This window comes from Podarcis melisellensis, assembly GCF_964234715.1.
Source record: "Podarcis melisellensis genome assembly, chromosome: 3".
Classification (NCBI taxonomy): Eukaryota; Metazoa; Chordata; class Lepidosauria; order Squamata; family Lacertidae; genus Podarcis; species Podarcis melisellensis.
The window spans coordinates 40,152,320-40,174,153 of record NC_138530.1 but is presented as its reverse complement, the minus strand read 5'-3'; the positions used below and the strand labels follow the sequence as shown (position 1 = coordinate 40,174,153).

At 41.6% G+C, this 21,834-nt stretch overlaps 2 protein-coding genes and 1 long non-coding RNA gene across 8 annotated transcripts in view; 2 read left to right on the top strand and 1 right to left on the bottom strand.

Moving 5' to 3' along the window:
* CDC42EP3 (CDC42 effector protein 3) overlaps positions 1-6,033 on the top strand; it is a 60,983-nt gene extending 54,950 nt beyond the window's left edge. For all 3 annotated transcript variants that reach the window (XM_081905401.1, XM_081905400.1, XM_081905402.1), the window contains exons 2-3: positions 1,022-1,078; positions 3,799-6,033. In XM_081905401.1, the coding sequence (XP_081761527.1) occupies positions 4,085-4,852 (768 nt within the window). In that variant the 5' untranslated portion in view covers positions 1,022-1,078; positions 3,799-4,084 and the 3' untranslated portion in view covers positions 4,853-6,033. The remainder of the gene's footprint in view (positions 1-1,021; positions 1,079-3,798) is intronic.
* LOC309366665 overlaps positions 1-21,834 on the bottom strand; it is a 190,367-nt gene that overhangs the window by 114,229 nt on the left and 54,304 nt on the right. The gene's annotated exons all lie outside the window — the stretch shown is intronic.
* Positions 18,632-21,834, top strand: part of LOC309366657 (uncharacterized protein) — a 44,921-nt gene continuing 41,718 nt past the window's right edge. For 3 of the 4 annotated variants that reach the window (XR_014166826.1, XR_014166827.1, XM_081905403.1), the window contains exon 1: positions 18,632-18,725. Coding sequence is in view for 1 of the 4 variants with exons in the window: in XM_081905403.1 (XP_081761529.1) it covers positions 18,706-18,725 (20 nt within the window). In the remaining 3 variants the exon portion in view is untranslated. The remainder of the gene's footprint in view (positions 18,726-21,834) is intronic. The other variant, XR_014166824.1, reaches the window with a different exon arrangement.

Below are 21,834 nucleotides of genomic sequence, written 5' to 3'. Positions count from 1 at the left end.
TAAAGGTGTGTTTTGCTTCTGTTTCACCTTTATTAAGTTGATCAATTTGCATATAATTTATGACAATTATCCACCTGCCATGAATCTTGTTTGATCCTTTTTTATTTATTCTTCAAGGAAGCTAAAATGGCTGTCATAATTTTATAGTCAGTATTTTAAAGTGATAAACTTGGCACTCACCAAGTGCCTACCCTTGAGGACAGCTAATGCTGGACTTGTTCAGCTTTACCTTGTACCCCAAGCAGTGTTTTGCTGGTTGGATGTAATGTAAAATCTTTACTAAAATCAAATTAAAATCTACTGAAATAGCTCATGGTGCCCCTCTCACATAATGATCAGAAATTGATGACTATGTGAAGTGGCCTGACAGTGCAACATCTGATCTCTTTTAGCAAACATTTTAATTGTACAACATTTAACTACTCTCAGTAGCGAGATGAATTAAAATGTCTTCTTCTCCCAACATAGGCTGTGGCTAAGACATCAGATTTAATAATAAATCATATGACTGTGGTGCTGAGGGGAGAATACACTTCAAACGAGGCAGATTACAGAAATACTTTTTTAAAATAAAACAAAAAAATTACTGTCAGGTTAGACAGAACTAAGATGTTAGGTGGAAAACAGAATATTGAAAAATATATGCCCCGAGGAATGTGTACAAAATTCCTTAGGCTTGAAAATTCTGTTTCAGAAACAAAAGTCCACATTGAGCATTTTGTGACATTATAGGATTATTTGAAGTTACTGAACTGAGGTATGAAGTCTCAGTAATTCAATCTATAGGGTGATTAAGTCAGTGAAAGTGGGGGGTAGTGCTTTAATACAATCAAATGAAGTTACTTTGATGCACATTCTTTCAGGGAGCATTTCAAGAATTCCAGGCAGGATGTTTACAGATAAGCCGACGACAGGAGCCACCCAAACATAACTGACTAGTTGAGGGGCATGATGGGATTTCAGAAGTATAAAAGGGAGTTTTTTCAGGCAACATTCATTCTCCTCCGCTCTTCTTTTCCAGAAACCACACTCTGCCACAGCTACAGAATTTTCCACAGGATTACAAAGATAATTGAAGGTAAGTTGTTGGTTTTTTTGCCTACATATGTCTTTTCTTTTTATTTGGTAAATTAATTGAAACATTGAATAGTGCCTATAATAACACTAGCAAGTGATATAGCTCTCATCACTTCATGCTTTCACCATCTTAAAATAAAATAAAATAATAATGATATGAAGCATCTTAAAAAAAAAGAATAGCCAAAATTAGCCAGTGTGGTGTAGTAGTAAGTGTTGGACTAGAACCTGGTGAGTTTGGGTCAGTTACAGTTTCAGCCTAACCTACCTCATAGGGTTGTTGTAAGGATAAAATGTGGAGGAAGAAATGCATATACAGTGGTACCTCAGGTTACATACGCTTCAGGTTACAGATTCCGCTAACCCAGAAATAGTACTTCAGATTAAGAACTTTGCTTCAGGATAAGAACAGAAATCGGGCTCCGGTGGCACAGCAGCAGCAGGAGGCCCCATTAGCTAAAGTGGTGCTTCAGGTTAAGAACAGCTTCAGGTTAAGAACAGACCTCTGGAACGAATTAAGTACTTAACCTGAGGTACCACTGTATGCCACCTCGAGCTCATCAGAGGAAAGGCAGGATATGAAAGAAAGAAAGAAAGAAAGAAAGAAAGAAAGAAAGAAAGAAAGAAAGAAAGAAAGAAAGAAAGAAAGAAAGAAAGAAAGAAAGAGAAATCTTAATATGAAATCGCAAATTAAAGGCTGCTTTCCTATGTAAAGTAAAACTACCAGAGAAAATATCTTGCTTTTGAGAAACTGGCGCAGCTTTTAAGGTTGACACTGTTTTTTCGGGTGGGATCACATACTGGTAAATTCAGGTTGCATGGTGGAAGGTACTGTACTTCCCATTATCTTTTTTTCTCCTCCTAACTATGATTATTCATGCAACAAGTATTTAAATATGATGGCTTTTATATAGTAAATCAGGCTTCCTCAACCTCAGCCCTCCAGATGTTTTGAGACTACAATTCTCATCATCCCTGACCACTGGTCCTGCTAGCTAGGGATCATGGGAGTTGTAGGCCAAAAACATCTGGAGGGCCGAGTTTGAGGAAGCCTGTAGTAAATTGACCTATATATTGAAACAAGGAAGTTTAAAATATATTGCTGTTACGTTATATTTATTCTTTCTGTATATAATTATGGAACTGTTTATGTGTGAATGTATTTGGTAAATTTCTTTTTAAGCTTCACTATATTCTAAATTTTGTAGTTTATAAATCCTAGTCAGCAAAATTATTGGGCTATAGTTCCCTAAAAAATCAGACTTCAGCTTTAATGGTTTTGGGAACTACATTGATTTCATTTGTATACTGATTCTATTTCTGTGTTCCCGGTTGAACATAGTTTGTAATATAAAATCATTTATAGGATTGTTGTTCTTTTTACCCTGCCTTTTATATTTATGTGCTTATTGATTGGTGTATTTTTTTAAATATCTCTGTATTAATTATTATAGCAACCAGTTAATATGCATGCCTGTTAGGAAATAAATTAAATTTCAAAATGGTAAAGCTGATGGAATCCTTATTCAAAATCTGCTTTACCATTTTGAAATCACATGTCATTGCTCTAGCAAAGAGAATGCAAATTTAAATGAACCCTTTTTTCCTGATTATTCCCTAAATCCAATCCTATTCATGTTTATTTAGGAGTAAGTTCTGTTGAGTTCAACAGGCTTTACTTACAGGTATGTGTGTATAGGATTATACCCTAAACTACAGCTTATTTAAATAAATCCACCACAACTCAGCCTGTAAAGAGCAAGTTTGAAACTAGTAAACTTGTTGGTTTCGACGCAGTGAAAACTGAGACTACAATTTGAACACCTGTGCAGGTCCCTGCTTTTCACCTGGGATGCACAAGGGTGTATACAATATAGCCTTTAAAAAAATATTATCATCATCATTTATTTATTAAATTCCAAACCGCCCTTCATCCAAGGATCACAGGGCAGTTTACAATATCAAAAATACATAACATAATAACAAACAAAAACAATAACCTCCTATAGTTTAAAAGGCTAATATATGTGGCAGTAGCCTAGTCATTGCAGCGAGGTCATTCCAACCCTAATCCATTATGAGTAGCCTGGATATCATACTATTTAGCCTGTGAATCAACCCTTGTCATATTATGCAACTGAAACTGAGGGGCAAGGAAGGGCATTCTTTGAACTGATTGCCCAGATAAACCCTAAAATTTGTAGGCATCTGTTAAAACAATTTCAGCTTTGATCTTCCAAACTACACCTACAAAGATATTCCAGCTTCAGTTTCAAAGGCCCACAAAGCTATGTTTATAAACCTCTGTTTTTTTGTGAGGAAGGAACTTTTTGGTACAGATGTTTAGAAGTGCCTCTGGAATGCTGAAAGGTGTGGGCTTTGCCTGGCACTAAGATGGAAGATGATTGACAAAATAAGAAAACCAAGAGAAACCAATATAGTAAGTTTATTAAGAGAGTTGGATTTGGCAACCACGTCTAAGGAGTTCTGGCTTTCAAAATGTACAAAGTCAGGGAAAAGGTGGGTTAGCCTCTCGTTAGAGGAATCCTTTTATCCTGCTTAATGAAGGGAAGCAACTTCATACAGCTAATCTCCATGCTGGAGCTGTCAAGAGTGCTATTAATTATGTTGCTGCTTTGTTTTTGGGTTTTTTGTGCAAATATCAGATTGAATGAACCATGAAGAGCAAGTTAATAATAACCTCTTTTATTTCTCATGTAGGTTGCTGAAGTCCTGGAGGAAAGTGAGCATTCTTGCAAGCCTAGCGAAGTGTCACTTTGAGGAGGGAAGTTTACACTGACGTTCTGGGGCACAGAATTTTGGAAGGCGGGGAAGGCAGCGGCGGTGGCGTGTGAATGCCTGTTGATAACCAATCCCAGAGTCAATAATATGGCATAGATAACAAGAAGGATTTGCCGGAGAAGAGCTACTCAGACTTGCTGACTATTTTTATTCCTTCCTTTCTACCAAAAATCCCCCCCTGCCGCTGCTCAAACACTGCGAAAAGATGCCAGCCAAGACACCCATCTACCTGAAAGCCGGCAACAATAAGAAAGGGAAGAAATTCAAGCTGAGGGACATTTTGTCTCCTGATATGATCAGCCCACCTCTCGGTGATTTTCGCCACACAATTCATATCGGGAAAGAAGGACAGCACGATGTTTTTGGAGACATCTCCTTCCTGCAAGGGAATTATGAGCTCTTACCTGGGAACGAGGGAGAGACAGCCAGCCAGTGCGAAGGCCACAATGAGTTCCTCAGGGCAAACAGCACCTCTGACTCTGTGTTTGCCGAAACGCCTTCTCCGGTCCTCAAAAATGCCATATCACTTCCTGCCATTGGTGGTTCTCAAGCCCTCATGCTGCCCTTGTTGTCACCGGTGACGTTTAATTCAAAGCAGGACTCTTTGGGGCCTTTAAGGAATCCCAGGCATAGCTGCGAGCCCGTAATGGAAGAAAAGTTGCAGGGGAAGAGCAAACACTTGGAGAATGGGAAAATATACAAAGATGACATCACATGGGAGCGGAACGTCCCAACATCGCATTATACTAATGGGAGAGACAGTCATTCATCCAGCCTTTCGGAGCAATACGCTGAATGGCAAACAGAGGAGTTATTTGACAATGGCCATCTTTCATGTGATCTAACCAAGACTCAGCCTAAATCAGAAGACTCCCTTTCAGATCTGGCAGAGCCTCTTCTTTCTTTGCAACTTGACCTCGGGCCATCACTTTTGGATGAAGTGCTCAACGTAATGGACAAAAACAAAACATAGAACTTGCTGCTTTTTTGCCTCAGTCATTCATACAAACACAACTGAAATGTACAGGCGCCATCCAGCTAAGGTTAAGCAATTGAGGCTGCAATCCTCCACAATCCTTCTTTGGGAATAAGCCTCATTGAACTCAGTGAGCCTTACTTCTCAGTAAAGCATTGGGTGCACCTTTTAAGGATGAATGGGATTTAAGTGTGCTTAACTTTAGATGGATTGTGATTTGCGTGTTTATATACAAAACCAACTCCCTTTGCAGTAGACAATTTTTCTAAAACAAATGACTTTAAACTATTTTTTTACTTAATTTCCATGATTTTTTTAACATGGCAAATGTCAGATAACAAGAGGAGGTATTTTAACAACACAATTTTCAGTCAATGAAACTGTTTTCTAAGAACCAAGAGTTGTCGTCAACATAATATTTGGATTGATTCTGCAAGTTAGGACAATTAATTCATTTTCAGGAACCCTTTGGTTCTCAAGGACCCTGTGTGTGCCAGGCAGAAGATTTATGAAGTGAAGGTTAAATGTTAATTAGTTCAGCATTACTTAATATGTAACTATTTCCCAGAATGATAGTAGGTTTTTTTTTATTATTAGCAATGTTTTTCATTCTGGCTGCACTGTTATTGTTGAGTGTTAATGCATAGCTCTGTGTTCAAATGGGAATGGCTTTCTTCTGTTCAACTGTTATGGGAAATATATGTAGCCAATACAAACTGGTGCCATTGAAGTTACTGGAGCCCCTTATGTGAGCTCTTATGCCAATACATATTCAATCTTAGACAATCCAATTTTTAAAGAGATGAATTACACTCACTGCATTATTTTATGAGCTGAAATCTGTTTTTATGCACATTCACATCAGATTCTACACACACACACACAATTGCACCAGTGAGCTGTTGCTTGGCATTTTTTTTGGAGAGCCATTGTATAAACTGTATATTTGTGTGCATTTATGAAAAATACGTATTTGATCCTTTAGCTTTGTTCCTTTCAGTTACTGACATTGACACACAAATCTTTGAAATTTTGCAATGGGTTATTTTATGATTTTAGAGGGAAGCTCAAAGGAGACTGTGCTGCAGAAGATGGTACGTCAGGGAATATAGTGATGTCCCTGCATTGTTTTAATACTTTGTGCAATACAATAAAGAGTAAAGAATTAATGTGGAAAATCACGTTTCTGTATCTGAATTACACTTTCATGAAGAAGAGGCTTATTTCAAGATGCAGTTGAAACCCACTTACCGTACATTCCCATTACATTTTACTAGTTCTGTGCTTCAGTAGTGCCCAGAGGAAAATAACTTCCGTACTTTAATTAAGATTATTGCTGTGTTCCACAACTTGCCCACACAGATTTTGCAAAATTCATTCATCCTAATTTGGAGCCCCATGTGTGTCATAGTGAGCTGATGGAGCTCTTCTGTGAACTTCCTCACAAGTGGAGTAAACAAATGTTTGAACTGGGCCATATTTTCTTATAGGGAATTAAAGAAGTATACCCAAGGTTAAGGAAAGGTGTTCTCTTGTATCTTTCACTGCTTGGTGTTACTAGTGGTTCTGATTACCAGAGAGCAGAAAGGAAGGACCAAGTATTAGCACAGATGAATTCAATAACCATGAACTTTCCACCTTCTGCCAAGTCAGCAAATATATGTTTGGAAGGTGTTGGGGGTATGAGAAAATGGTTTCATCTTTGGCAGGACTACTCACTTTCTAGTAAGGGCAACACTTTAGTGGAATCAGAAAGTGCAATTTTCCAGGACCTGTGCTGACCAGAAGTCTGATGTTTTTGGCTGAATTAAGCTTTCTGAGTTAGAGTCAGTCTCTTAAGTTACCTTTAAGAAAATGCTATTCTTTTGAAAGAGATCTCCCACTAGGGAAATATATCAGCTAATCTTACAATTAAGATAATATCCTTCTGTGTTTTGTGTTCTTTGATTATTCCCCTTGCAAATTCACTGGACAGCGAAGATTATTGTTTAAATAGTAATCTCTCCTACTTGAGCTCATCAAATCAGAATGCTGACTTTATGAGATCCTGGCCATTTTCACAGCAGTAGACTATTCCAGGGGAAATTCTCAATAGAAAGCAGATAGTGCTGTTTTAAAACCACAAGATAGGGAGAAAGTTTATGATAAAGCTCATTTGCTAATACAAACATCCCTTTCAAGGTTTTCTGGCATAACATATGGGGCACAATCCAACCGAAATGAAGCACGCTTATAACACATCGGTTTCAGTGAGAAAGTGGAACACAAGCTTAGACCTCCCCCATTAAAATCAATGGAGTTTTAAAATGCAGAACTTCGACTTTTTAAACCAGATCAGGGAATGTGTCTGTTTTAACATTCAGATCTAGAGCACATGAGATATGAAAGAACTTGAGACCCTCACTAGGTTTTGTGATTTTTAAACTTGGTTCACATCGAGATTCACTTTTGGTAACCCAGAAATTATCACAGATGATGATTATTAAGAACGGTTTAAAATATATGTGATAACATGGGATACCTGGTTCTAGTGGAATATTGAGTCTTTGTCCCAAAGGATAGTGGTAGTACTTTTAAACCTTTTGAGAATTAAAAATTGGAATTAAAGTTACCCATCGCAGCATTTTGTCAATATCTGCAGTTGTGCTATTGCTTCAGTGCTAAACTTAACTCCGGAGCTTTGGCTTTATCTGACGTTCCTAATGTTTCCTCCACAATTTGAAATCCTTAGAAAAGCTTATACAGGCACACGGTATCTTATATTTTTCCTTCAGTAGGAATAGGACTATAGGCACAAATCATCACAGTGGAACTCTATTTTAGTCTATCTGTTGTTCCTCCTCAGACTGCAAGAATATTGTCTTGCATGTTTGTTTGAGCCCTGGATAGATTTCATCAATTGTGATTTACAAATCAAAATCCTGCTGGAGAAATATGGCACCTGAAGGAACTTCAGCCCCTATGTATTGTCCCATTATTGCCTCATTCCGGCATTCATATCAGAATGTCCTGGTTCAGCCACAATACTCTGATGCCTCAATTTAACGCTCAGCACTTTCCATAAAAATGGCATGGTACTTTAATATTACTTGGCACTGGAAAGCATCGACTCAGCCACACCTTGAATCTTGGACTGAGGATCTTCAACAACTGGCAGTCACAAGGACAAGAAACATTTAAACAGTGTTGAACAACATTGAACAGGTGTGTACAAGCACGACATTTATTTGTATCTGATCTGAATTTTTGGACCAACTGGAATCAGAAATCTCTCCTCTTTTGTGTACTCTTCCTACTTGCCTCACTTAATTTGTATCCTTTTCCTTCCACTCCATATATATATGTTTAATTGGTTCTGGGGGAAGGTGGGATATTTTGGGCAATCAGAACTTAAAATACTTTTTTAATAATGTGCAGATATAACCGCCAGGAAGCTAGGGCGGTGGCTGTAAGGCTCTTTGGCTTCATTAAAACTAATTTACAACGCCGGCTCCACAAAGTTCTATGATACAAATTCCTTGAGGTTGCTGGAGCACTTAAAACAACCTTGCCTCCGATAAAAGGGGGGGGGGAGCCAGCAAGCAATCTTCGCCATGTAATTAAAGGATTTAAAAAAGGAATCCATGGAGCTCTGATAAGCACATCTTACATTGGCACCATTTTGGAGGTTTCCACCCAGCAATCAGAACTGTTAAAAATCTGTTTTGTGTTTTCTTCCAAAAATTAAAATGTCTCAATAAAAACTTATTTCTAAACTGTGATGATCAAATCTTTTTTTTCCCTGAATTGACAGATATCACAAAAAGAAAAGAGGTTTTCTGCATTTCCACATGGTTAACACTGTGCAGTTAATTTAATCAAGGTCAGGGACACAAGTAAGAGGAAGGGCGGGGAATAGTGCTCCCTGTTACAGATGATCAAGGGAAAGATAACTGTTGTATTGAAGGTTAATTGATGGAAGAGGGAGGTGCAGCCTGTTTACTAGCATGCAGGAACCACTGCAGGACTTGGTTTGCTGTGCCCTGGGCACTGAGCTTTTGCTGTAGAGGGAGGAGTCCAACAGAGCTGAAGATGACGAAGAGAAGAGTTTGGATTTGATATCCTGCTTTATCACTACCCGAAGGAGTCTCAAAGCGGCTAACATTCTCCTTTCCCTTCCTCCCCCACAACAAACACTCTGTGAGGTGAGTGGGGCTGAGAGACTTCAGAGAAGTGTGACTAGCCCAAGGTCACCCAGCAGCTGCATGTGGAGGAGCAGAGAATCGAACCTGGTTCGCCAGATTACGAGTCCACTGCTCTTAACCACTACACCACACTGGCTCTGAGAATTAATGTGTGGGAAGAGAGGGGGAGATGAGGTTGGGGGTGAAGAGGCAGGGCCCTGAACAGTGTGCCGGTACTTCTTCTATCATTCTAAAACAATACTGAACTGATTGGACCCTATTTTGAATTTTATTTTAAATTTAATATTGGACCTCCTCCAGCCCCTCAAAGGCATTTCTGGAATCCCTGATACGGGGCATATCTAGGACCAAATCTAAATCTAGCTCATCAAAATGTAATGTGGACAATGTCGTATTAAGTGGCTCAGCCATTTTTGACGATCAGGGTCCCACTCCTAATGCCTCCTTTTTTAAAAAAATTAAAAGGTGATATGGTAGTGAATAGGCAATAATGAATTATAATATTGCTGAATACCAGCATCACAATAGTGATCCTAGTGCTACCCCACAGCTGGTCCTGGATTAATTTTGGTTGTGTAAAAGGATCCTTTTGCTGATTTCAGAGTACACATCATCTGGTAAATATTTGGTGAAGACTGAGTTTTAATATGCGACTTACTTGTTATTGCCGTAAGTAGAAAATCACCAAGATAGGAAGCAGTCTTCAGTGTAATGCGTAAACAATTCCACTAGAAGAATAACAGAGAGTCATTCAGTTGTGCTACGTGTAAACTGAGAGAGTTAGAGAAGGGTGCATGGTTTTCATTCGACAATTAATTGGACAATTTGCATGACACCACTTTCCATCATTCTATTGCCACAGGCTCTATGGAGAATCCCACTGACACTGTATGATGGATGACAAGCTTGGGTTACTCGCTTCTCTCTTCCATGGGAAAACTCAGAAGGAAGGGACAGAGGAAAGAACGCAGAGAGGGAAAATATATAAGTTGTAGCAGCTCGGGTTGAATAGTGGCGGCACCCACCACCCCATTAAATTCCAGACTCTGGCCCAGTGTGTCACTGTGATGGCCTGGGATTTGGACTTGGAGGCTGAACCTGAGGAATCCCAGCCTGCACAGGATTCCCCGCCTCCAGAACCAGCTGAGCCGGGGCTGGGGCTTGAGCCTGAAGGGTCCTCACCTGTGCTGGATCCTCAGGTGCAGGCGCCAGCTGAGTCTGCTCTGGCTCCTGAGGGGATGGAGGACCCATTGCCTGCAGGCGCTCCACTCTCAGCCCTGTCAGGGGAGGCTGAGGTTGCCTCTGGGTCCGGTAACCCTCCAGCCTCTCCTGAGCTGCAGAGGCTCAGGGCAGAGAGGCGGAGGGAACTAAGTTCCCGCAGAAGGAGTGCTCACCTCCAGGACAGGAGAGGCAAGTCACCTGTGGACTGCCCTATGCCTTGGGGCAGATAAAAGCCAGCCAGCCCCTTAGTTGTTGGTAGGCAGTTCCTGCCTGCCGGATCTCCTGACCCAGCTTCAGCTTTGATGGACGGCCTCAATACTGCACCCTCGACCTCAGACTGGACTAGGACCACGCCTCATGGAAACCCACAGGACCAGCACAGTCACTAAATTAAATGGGAGGCAAAGCTAAGCAGGGCACATTCTCTGGGAATCACTGTGGGGAGCTCTAAAGAGGAAAGATGGGGAAATGTTAGGACAGCAATCCTGTTCACACCTCACTGAGAGTAAATGCCAACAAGACAACTCCAGGTAACTCAGCACAGGACCAGGTTGCATAGCACATGAAACCATAAGAAGACCCTGTTGGATCAGGTCAACAGCCCACCCATTTCAGCATCCTGTTCTCAGAGTGGCCAGCCAGATGCCTGCAGGAAACCTGCAAGCAGAAGTCGGGCACAAGTGCACTCTGCCCTCCTGTGATTTCCAGCAGCTGGTATTCAGAATCATTGCTGTCTCCAACCATGGAGGCAGAGCATAGCCATCATGGCTGGTAGCATTCAATAGCCATCTCCTCCATGAATTTGTCTAATCCTCTTTTAAAGCCATCCAAATCGGTGGCTACCGCTGCCTCCTGTGGCAGAGAGTTCCACAGTTGAACGATGTGCTGCGATACAGAAAGGCTGTAAGTGGTAACAGAATAAGAATACAGAAATGTAACCATGCAATAATATTATCTGGGCATTCAGCTCTATTCACACTATTTCAACTCCATCCCTGTCATTGTATCCCCTTCCCCCCACATGCCCAGTACGGGGACCCTACACATGTAGCGCACACAACCCTATTCACATCTTCCCTCAATACATGGATGGCTGACAGAGGGCATGGGGGGCATGGCCAGTAGGTGTGGCCCTGATATTCTTTTTAAAAAAATAACATATATATTTTTAATAACATTATTAGGGTTGTTGTTTTTTCCAAAACAAACAAAAAATACTGAAAATACAGCATTATTATTATTATTATTAATTTATTTGTATCCTGCCCTCCCCGGCCGAAGCTGGGCTCAGAGCAGCTAACATCATAAAAACAACACAGCAGTCTAAAGCATAAAATATCCTTTAACCTAGAGAAGAAAAAAGAAAAAAAGCCTGGATGTTAGTGAGAGTTCAGGGTGGTTTTTCTTATTCATGCAATCAGTAAAAACAGTATCAGTCAGTTGGAAATGAGTTTTTGTATCTTTTCCTTTATGGAGTGATATTTTGTTGGTCTATTTCGCTATCGAGGCCAATTGCCAAACGCTTTTAAGACCATTCGATAAGGGTGCCCCTTTCAAGTCTTTCCAAAACTGAGCTATAACAAGTCTAGCTGCTAACCAGTAAGAGATAGATGCATTCTGACCCTGCTCTTCTACATTGCAATATGTTTGCTGCAGAAAACCTAAATTACTTTGAAATAATTTATTGCCACTCTTGGCAAAAACATTCATAAGTTCTATGTCCCTGGCTGTTTCGCTGACTTTTGTTTTCAACCATATCTGAATGTTCACTTTCTGTTAACACTTTCCTTTAAAAACGTTTATAACACTTGTAATCCAGTGGTTCTCAAAGCGTGCAGCATGCATCTGGGTGGGGTTGTGGAGCACCTGGAAGGCAGTAAAGTCCTAAGGAGGAATAGGATCCTGAAACACGTGGTACTTTTCTCCTTCTTCAGCTTCAATAGTTGAAGGGCTGAATTTCCCTAGACAGAGGAGTCTTGCCTATATGCTGGAATAAACATCATCCCAGTGCAATTTGGGGGAAAGGTAGTTCAGGAAGAGTAGCTGCATTGTTCTCATATTTACTTGGGTGCAGTTTTTAAGAGATAGCTAATAACCGTACATTGCCAGCATTACAAGCTAATTCCACAAATCCTCACATGCAGCATCAGTTTGTATGCAAGGATTTGTATGTGGCACACTTAACAAAAGAACCAGCATCTTTGTTTAGGGTAGAAGAGGGATGGCTAGCCTTAAGCTCAGTGGTCAGTGAGGCCCCAAAGCCTCCCTATCTGCATGACAGAGTGTGGCTCTGATCTGTAGCAAAGTGGAATGGCCAGGGGGTTCAGGAGGAATAGGCAAGGCGGCTTCTGCTGATGCCCCCTCCTATCTACTGCCTTGGGCAATTGCCTCACTCTGCCTAATGGCAGAGCTGGCCCTGGTCAAAAGATGCTCAAGAGAGCCAGTGTGGTATAGTGGTTAAGAGCGGTGGACTCGTAATCTGGGGAACCGGGTTTGCGTCTCCGCTCCTCCACATGCAGCTGCTGGGTGACCTGGGGCCAGTCACACTTCTCTGAAGTCTCTCAGCCCCACTCACCTCACAGAGTGTTTGTTGTGGGGAGGAAGGGAAAGGAGAATGTTAGCTGCTTTGAGACTCTTTTGGGTAGTGATAAAGCGGGATATCAAATCCAAACTCTTCTTCTTCTTCTTCTTCTTCTTCTTCTTCTTCTTCTTCTTCTTCTTCTTCTTCTTCTTCTTCTTCTTCAAGATGATTTGCAGTAAATCAAGTCCCAAAAATAGGAAAGCAGTATGGAACAAATGTAAAGTTAAGTATCAGTAGCATTTTTTTTAAGCATCCATATCTCAAGTGGGGGGGGAGTCTCCCATTTAAGATAGCTGGGGATATCCAAAGGGTTTAATAATATGCCTACCACTAAGGGTTATATCCAGTGTTAGCCCTATCTTAGCTATTGTTTTCAATGGATCTGACCTGAGTATAATTTAGTTTTCTCCTGCTCTAGAGGGTAGGACTCGAACCAATGGCTTCAAGTTACAAGAAAGGAGATTTCTGAATAAACATGGAAAAACGTTCTGACAGTAAGAGCTGTTCGACAGTGGAACAGTCTCCCTCAGTAGGTTGTAGACTCCCCTTCCTTGGAGGTTTTTAAGCAGAGGTTGGATGGCCATCTATCATGGAAGCTTTAGTTGAGATTCCTGCATTGCAGGGAGTTGCACTAGATGACCCCTAGGTCCCTTCCTACAATTATATAATTCTATGGCTACAACAGTTGAAGTTCTGTTTCAACAGTGGTGCCACTACAAAGAAAGCTCTGCCAATTTTCACACGGCATGCTTCAATGGTATATATTTCTCAAATAAGTGTTCCTCTTCCACCAGGTTTGAGAATCTCTCTTTGTTGCAGGAGTTCCATTGGAGCTGACAACAGTTAGGAACACTAGTGCTGACCAGACCCAAACATTTATAAAACAGTCAGCAGCTGTGAACACTGGAAGAAACAGCCAGGAAAGGGTTTCAGGGAGACAGTTCCACTAAAACTAGACATAGAGCTCTGCTGAAATGAATAGCGCTATTCCAGCGCATGAATCAAATATGTGTACAGTACATCCCTCACTTATCTAAACAGCCTGGGGCTCATCCAAAGCAACCAGACAGTCCGTAAGCTTGGATACATTTGAGAGCTGTGTACACAGAGGTTGCACAGCTGAGGCACCTTTGAAATATTGCAAATGCACACGGGGGGGGCACTTTTCCTGGTTTCATCCCAGTTTGTGGCTGGCTGGGGCTGATGGGAGTTGAAGTCTGAAACATCTGGAAGGTACCAGGTTGGGGAAGTCTGCTGTGAGAGCAGAAGTGTGGAAGCTGTCTGCCTCCAGGCGTTGCTGGACTCCAATTCCCTTCACCCCTCACTAAGGATGCAGGAGAACTCTGTCCGAAACAAAAATGAAAATGGCTGCAATTAGCATATTTGTCCAAGGTCAGGAATGGAAATCATGCAAGTGAAGACAAGTGATATTCACTATTGTTTTTGACATTTGCCTTTCATTAAAATGCATTGAAGTCGATTGTCAGCCATTGCAGATAGTGAGACTAATAATAATAATAATAATAATAATAATAATATATTATTTATACTCCGCCCATCTGGCTGGGTTTCCCCAGCCACTCTGGGCAGCTTCCAACAGAATATTAAAATATAATAACTTATTAAACATGAAAAGTTTCCCTAAACAGGGCTGCCTTCAGATGTCTTCTAAAAGTCTGGGAGTTATTTTTCTCTTTGACATCTGGTGGGAGGGTGTTCCACAGGCCGGGTGCCACTACCGAGAAGGCCCTCTGCCTGGTTCCCTGTAACTTGGCTTCTTGCAGTGAGGGAACCGCCAGAAGGCCCTCGGCACTGGACCTCAGTGTCCAGGCAGAACGATGGAAGTGGAGACGCTCCTTCAGGTATACTGGACCGAGGCCATTTAGGATTTAAAGGTCAGCACCACTACACTACAAAACTACAACAATGTAGATTTTTGCAGAAGTGCTTACTGTGATGAGCACAGGATAGAAATCACTGTCTCCTTACAACCCTCCCCCTCACCACTGGCTAGGCTGTCTGAGAGCCAGTGTGGTGTGGTGGTTAAGAGCGGTAGACTCGTAATCTGGTGAACTGGGTTCACGTCTCCACTCCTCCACATGCAGCTGCTGGGTGACCTTGGGCCAGTCACACTTCTCTGAAGTCTCTCAGCCCCACTAACCTCACAGAGTGTTTGTTGTGGGGGAGGAAGGGAAAGGAGAATGTTAGCTGCTTTGAGACTCCTTCGGGTAGTGATAAAGCGGGATATCAAATCCAAACTCTTCTTCTTCTTCTTCTGAGGCTGATGGAACCCAGTCACACTTTCCCCATTCCTCTCATAAAGTTTAAAGATCCATAATCAGGTGGTTCCTTAACAGAAAATCCTCTCTCCCTACCTCGGCTGGAGGCTGCTTTCTTGTCAGTGACCTATGTTTCTGGCCCTGCCACCACCTTGGTTTGGGGACCTTTCAGTCTTACAGGAATGCCATGGGCTGAGTTCACAGAAAAAGCAGCTCTTACAGCAGAGCTTTAATGCTTAAAAAGTTCACATGCAACTGACTAAGCTGCATGCGAAATGCACAGGCAGCAAGGAGCCCTCGCAGTCCAAATTTACCTCTTGAAGCTTCTGTTATGTTTTGTTTTCTTAATGTGTACTGAAGGACTATTTTAAGCCTGGTGTCATCAAAGCTCAGCCCCAGGGTCTATTTTCAGTGCCCAAGGCACAGTTCTTGAACAGGTGAGCTAATAATAAAGAAGGAGAGGGCACCACCACTGAGTGTATATTGCATGAAGTTTCCTCAGTGTTGAGTAAACACATGGGATGAAGGAAGGCATAATTTAAATGAGACATTAGCAGGGCAAAAATGTTTATTTGTGTGGGCAGTTATTGCGATTGGCATAACATTTGTAAAAAGTGATTTTCCGTGTGCTGCTACCCCATAATTTGACTCCAAATGAACTGCAGGCTCAGCAGATGCTGCAGCAGCATGCAGACACTACGCTCACGTTGGTCTGTGCACAGGATCAAATGCCATTAAACATGACCACATCTGCCTACGTGGGCAAGCACTTTGCCAGTGCCTCATTTAATCTGGGCCAAAAAGAGAAGTAAGCAGGCATATTTCAGGCAGGTGTGAGCCCTTAAACCTTTTTTTTTAAAGTAATTAACTCCTTTGAAAACCTGAGTTTTAACTTAAAAGCTTTGATGATGTCATTCGCTTACTTTATTTAATTCACTTTGGCAAGTTGTCCCAGTTTCTGAACAGTAGGGGAGAAAGACAGCACAGTGCAAGTTCTTTCAGCTACTGGGGGGGGGGGAAATCACCTTTTAAAATGTGTTTATTACTTACTTTTATTTATTTCACAAGATTTATACACTACTTGTCTGTAATAAAATCTCAAAACAGTTTACAAAAAGAATAAAACCATAACATTTTTTTAAAAGTAAACTTCTGTAACTGTCATTTAAAGATAATGCAAGCTTACCACCATAAAACATAAGTCTTAAATAAACAGCAATTGACTAAAGTATAGTATTTACCTTATCACATCTTTATAATAAATAATAAAAATATAGTGCTTCTTTTATATAATTATAAAAGTGTATCTGGCTGGTTTTGTACCATGTATAAAATACCACAGCTACTGAGTTATAGTTAAAGGTGCTAGTAAACAGCATTGTATAGGTATTTGGTGGCAGCAGTTATTTGTGGTAATGACCGCTCTCCACATCAAACGGAGGACACCCTTTGCGTGCCTGCGCGCAGCACCCCCGGCCCTATGTGACTCCCGGCAGAGTGCTCCTGGACCATTTCCCCAAGTCGCGAACCTTGAGGTTCCGCCAAACCTCAGTTTAAATAAGCAATTGCGACTGGGGAGGTGTAGCCAGGGGAGTGGACCAGGTAAGGGTAGGGTCCGCTCTTTAATCATGAAAGGGGGTGGAGCCTACCTGGGAGCTCTCAGTTGGCTCCAGAATTTCACCCGCCCTACCCTCCCTTCATTTAGGCCTTTTATTGCAGGTTAACTTCTTCTTTACAGGTATGCAGGCGCTGCTACAGTCTTACGATGGTTGCTGTTAAAGGACCGGGAAGAAATTTTCCCTGCATTGGAAGGTTTCGCCTTCCCCGTAGCAAAATGTCACAACTTTGGCGGTTTTAGGCCTTGGGCAGAATCCTTTACTTTCCCAAATGGATGTGTGTGTGAAGTGGTGACACAGGTTCCCCGTTAAAGGGGTTGTTTTGAGGGGAGTCATTGGCCATATGCCAATAGGTTGTCAGTGCACTCCCCTGTGTTGCGGTGAAATGGGGGGCGGGCTTTCTGCTTAAACATACATCTTCCAGAGCCAGCCCAATCCCCAGACAGATTGGTTAACCCTGATGTACCCCAGATCCCCGGCCGGGGACTGGGAGGGATAAACGCCCAATGCCTAAGCCAAGGTCTTCCTTGGTTTAATAAAGTTGTGGCCAATTTTAATCCCATAACACGTTTTCACGAGTCATTATTCCACTCGGATGTTGCCTGGGGTTGGAGGGTATCTGCCTGGGCACACAAATAAGGGTTGGTTCTCCACATGTAAAGAAAAAGTGAACTTGCCACAGTTATTTAGAAGGTTTGCAGTTAAAGTCTGACAGCTGCAAGGTCACTATTGCCCCACGTGTAGTTACTACAGCTTAGCTCCTTTCTATAATTCCTTGCCTGCCTTCATGTCAGTCTCTTGCTCTGCCTCAGCAGTTATCCTAATAAAGCTTTGGATACTTTATTTGATTCTGCTTTTTCCTTTTCCAGCAATATTCCCGAAGCTATTTTGCAAGACAAGAAACAGAGAAACTGCTGAAGCTGTGTGTGAGTGTGTGCGCAGGCAGTCCTTTTCCTGTAGGTAAAGATCTTAGCCAGTGATCCTGTTCACGTATATTTTTGGTTTTAAATCCCTTCAGATGGGGTGAGTGTGTTGAGCTTGGAGAAAGTGACTATTTTCTTAAACTATTGCTAGGCACTCCAATATATTTATATTTCAGCTTTTTAAAAAGATATTTTGGGGGAAAGAGCAGATCATCTTTCCATGTTTGGACAGCAGTGAGCACATGGAAGTGAACGCTGACACAATCTCAGTGATAAATAATAAAATAACAGGTGCCAGACACTGGTCTATTTGAAACTGTGTCATACTTTACTTGGCTGTTACACAAAAACAGATGTCAGGGGAAGGTCAAATTAAGGGCAATTCAATTAAGTGTGAACAGGTGCCTCAAGACCACCATGAAATTTACTGCCTGGTTAAGCCAAGCTAGCAGTGCTTGCTGTTGGGTGATCTTTCTTTTCTGATCAAGAGACATTAAACTGGCACGTGGAACAGATAAGCTTTAAGGTCTTCACAAACTTCCCTTAACTCTCTGTGTGAGGTTAGTATGTTGCGATGCTGCATTGCTTCACAATGCAGATTCTGAGATTAATAGTAAATTAAATGGCTTGCTAAATTAGGGTTGCCATTTTTCAAACCACGAAAATCCAGACAGGAAAGCTGTTGAGCTGCTTTTTTTGGGTGTGGGCATGGCGAAAGGCGAATTTTTCCCAATTTCTGCACAGACACTGTGAAATGCCAGTTGTATGGGAACCCTAATGTGTTCCATTAGGGGAGATTGGTTTGCACAAATGTGTATATTAGGCAGAACTGCATACAGGAAACGACCAATCAACATGCGACCACACAGAATCCAGAAGTTACTTTTAAAACAGCCCTAAAAGAGCCCAGAAAGAGCAAAACCAGCACGAGAACAGCACCTAGCAATCCCATGAGCCTTTGCAAATGCAATCCCAGAAGCCCTTGCACCTGTCATTGAGGCCTGTGGAGAGTTGAATTTGAGCAGGGAGTTTTGGAGGGAGTGTTTATGGCGGAGTTTGGTGACTGGTAAGTGCTGCTGGGTTGTTGTTTTCAAAGGGTTTCCAAAAGTTTAAAGGTTGTTTGCAAGCTTTTTCTATTGGTATTTCAAATATATGTAATTTTGCTGACACTATATGTAATTTCGCTGACTTTCCATAAGATTTTTTTTTTAATTGCCAAGTGATGTCGAAATATGGATAACTGGATTTAAGCTTAGAAAAATGAGAAATTAAGAGAAAATAAATCAACAATTTTCTCCCCCCTTTTAGTGATAATACAGGGTTTCAGTTCTTTCTCTCTGTTGTGAATAACTGAGGGGTTCTCCTAGGCCAGGTTGCTGAATTTGACCCTGTTTGCGCCATTGAGGAAGGACGCCTTTTGCTCATTCTTATCTGACCCTTTCGTACCAGGCTGTAGGATTGGGCTGCCTAATATGCCAATAGTACATTGTTTAAAACAGGGCAGAGATTACTGAATAATTAAAAAACACCTTCATTCACTGTAAGTTGAGTAATGAAGTGGGAATGAGCCAGAATTCATTAGTGATAGTGCTGAGTGACAGTATAATAGATTTTCAGCACTTTCCTCCCAGGTTTATGGAATATAGAGTTCCACAAATAGGCCATCTCTTGTAGACCATTGTTCATATTAGACAAAGAAATGAGGGAAAGCAAACTTTCATTGTAAGGAACTGCAGAGAAAATGGAGCCGAACCATTGTCTGTCCCAATTTGTGTTAGAGTGAAATAGGCCATTCTTAACTAGTGAATTAATTATGGAAAGTGCTCCCATTACATTTAACATTTGTAACTGTTATTGTTTTTCACTGACATGAGTTATTCTGGGTATTTGTTCTGATCAAGGTGAAAGATGAGGAAGTTCCCATTCCAGGATGCATTGATTTAAATGTGATCAGTATTCCTAATTAAACTCTGGAAGATCAGGGGGAAAGGGAGAAAATGTTTAAGCAGTGTACTAATTTCAGAGAGTACCTTCAAGCAAAGGGTCTGAGAGTCAAAATAATGAGAGAAATCTAGTTTGGTTTCACGTATTTCCTACCTAGATCTTTATCATGGAATTGTATCTAGCACCAGCTAATTCTGCTCCCACTTTACCTGGCATTTTCCATAGTACAGTGGTACCTTGGTTTACGAACTTAATCCGTTCCGGAAGTCCGCTCTTAAACCAAAACCATTCTTAAACTGAGGCGCGCTTTCCCTAATGAGGCCTCCCACCGCTGGTGCCCTTCCACCGTTTGGATTCCATTCTTAGACCAAGGTAAAGTTTTCAAACCAGGACACTATTTCCAGTTTTGTGGAGTTTGTAAACCAAATCGTTCTTAAACCGGACTGTTCTTAAACCGAGGTGCCACTATATGTAAAGGACACTGGAGAGCCACAACTGGTTGTGATGCACAGCATGCTCCTAATCATATTTAGGGACAAATGTGTTTGGCATGGGAACAGCTGGTCGAACCCAGTTGTCTCATACAGTGTGAAGTATCTCTCTGGTGGCCATGCATAGGTTACTGTTGCTCCGCTTAGCATGCCTCACAGGGTTATGAGGATGAATACTGGGTTCAGTCTGAATTCCTTTCAAGAAGGGCAGGAAAGGCATGTGTTTGTAACAGCTACAAATAAGCAGTTGGGGGGGGGAGAGAGAATCTGCCTTCCCCTACTGCTACTGGCAATTCAGGTGGAACTGGGAAGAGGCCTTGAGTATTCATCTGCCAAGAAGCTCTTTCTCTCCAGCTCACAACACTCCTCCCAAACTGAGTGCTAGAATGACTTTGTGAACAAAACAAACTCCATTAGTAATAAAAGTGTTGGGGTGGTGTGGTTTTTCTAAAATATTATTTATGAATGCCAACAGGAATGCTATTGCAACAACTTCAAAGAAAGTTCAGCTGGCACATTATTAAGAAGGGAAAACATGTTGAGGTGGCTGCTTGGTTTCAGAGCTAAGCAATCTGAGCAGAAGGCAGTTATGTAGCAGAGTTCTGGAAGCTTTCCATCCACTGCTGCTGCTCCCAGATATTAACCCAAGATGCAGACTAAACATTTGTACCCTGTTTGCACTGCCAGCTGACAAATGAAGGTAATTAATGAGCAGCTATAAGGTAGAAGAGTCTGGAAAATTGCAAGGCTTGTCAACTAAAATGCCCAGCGCTGACGCCAGAGTATGGATATGAGTGCCTTAGGCCTGCTAAGTAATCTTGCACAGATGTGCACTTTATATTGACTTTCTGCAAAGTATTCCTTGCGTTGTACTTTTTTGGTTCCTCTGTGTAAGATCATCTCCTTGACCAATTCTTTCTGGCAGGCCATAGGCAGGGAAGAAATATCACCACTGCATATTCCACTGCCAGTCATAGGAAGCAGCTGGCAATGGGATTAGACACTTGTCAGCGTTACATGCAGGTGTCAGTTCTTTAAAGACTCCTCTGACAATGCATGCTCTCAGAGACAGTAAAATCAGTTGCATCTGCTCTACCGCTTACTAGCAATTTCTACTGGGAACCCAGACCAAGGCTTTCCAAAATACAGTGATAAAGTGGGAGGCCCACAATCCTTCCAGCTCTCAGGTGAAAATTTATTGGCTCTGTTTTTCCCAGCCTAATGTAGGAAGACTTCTGTTGAATGAGATGAGAGGTCTATCTCCTCCAGCATTTTGTTTCATTCAGTGGCTCACTGTATGTCATATACTATTTTAGGGCGCTTCCACACTGTTGCTGTTTTGGGGTGGGGTTCAACCATGTACAAGCAAATCCAGGTTGTGCAATTATAGTTGATTGGCGGTTGTCTTGCCTAACAAGCCCACTTCCTGTGGCTGCAAAAAGTTGGAATGGCCATCAATCACTGGCCAGATTTTCACTTCCATAGTAAGGAAGTAGTAAGGAAAGTGATGGGGAATTAACTGGAAAATGAGGGATAACACTTGCAATTTCTGCAAACAAATAAAAATGAATACTTGAGAAATAGCCAGTGTTGTCCAATTTTCCTGCAAACGAATCAGGATGAATGCTCAATTAATAAATAAAAATGTGGAAGAGCACTTAAGAGCCAGATATCCATTGACTTAAGTTCTTGTGACTAGCAAAACCTACACTAAAGTAGCATGGATATTTTCTCCCCTCT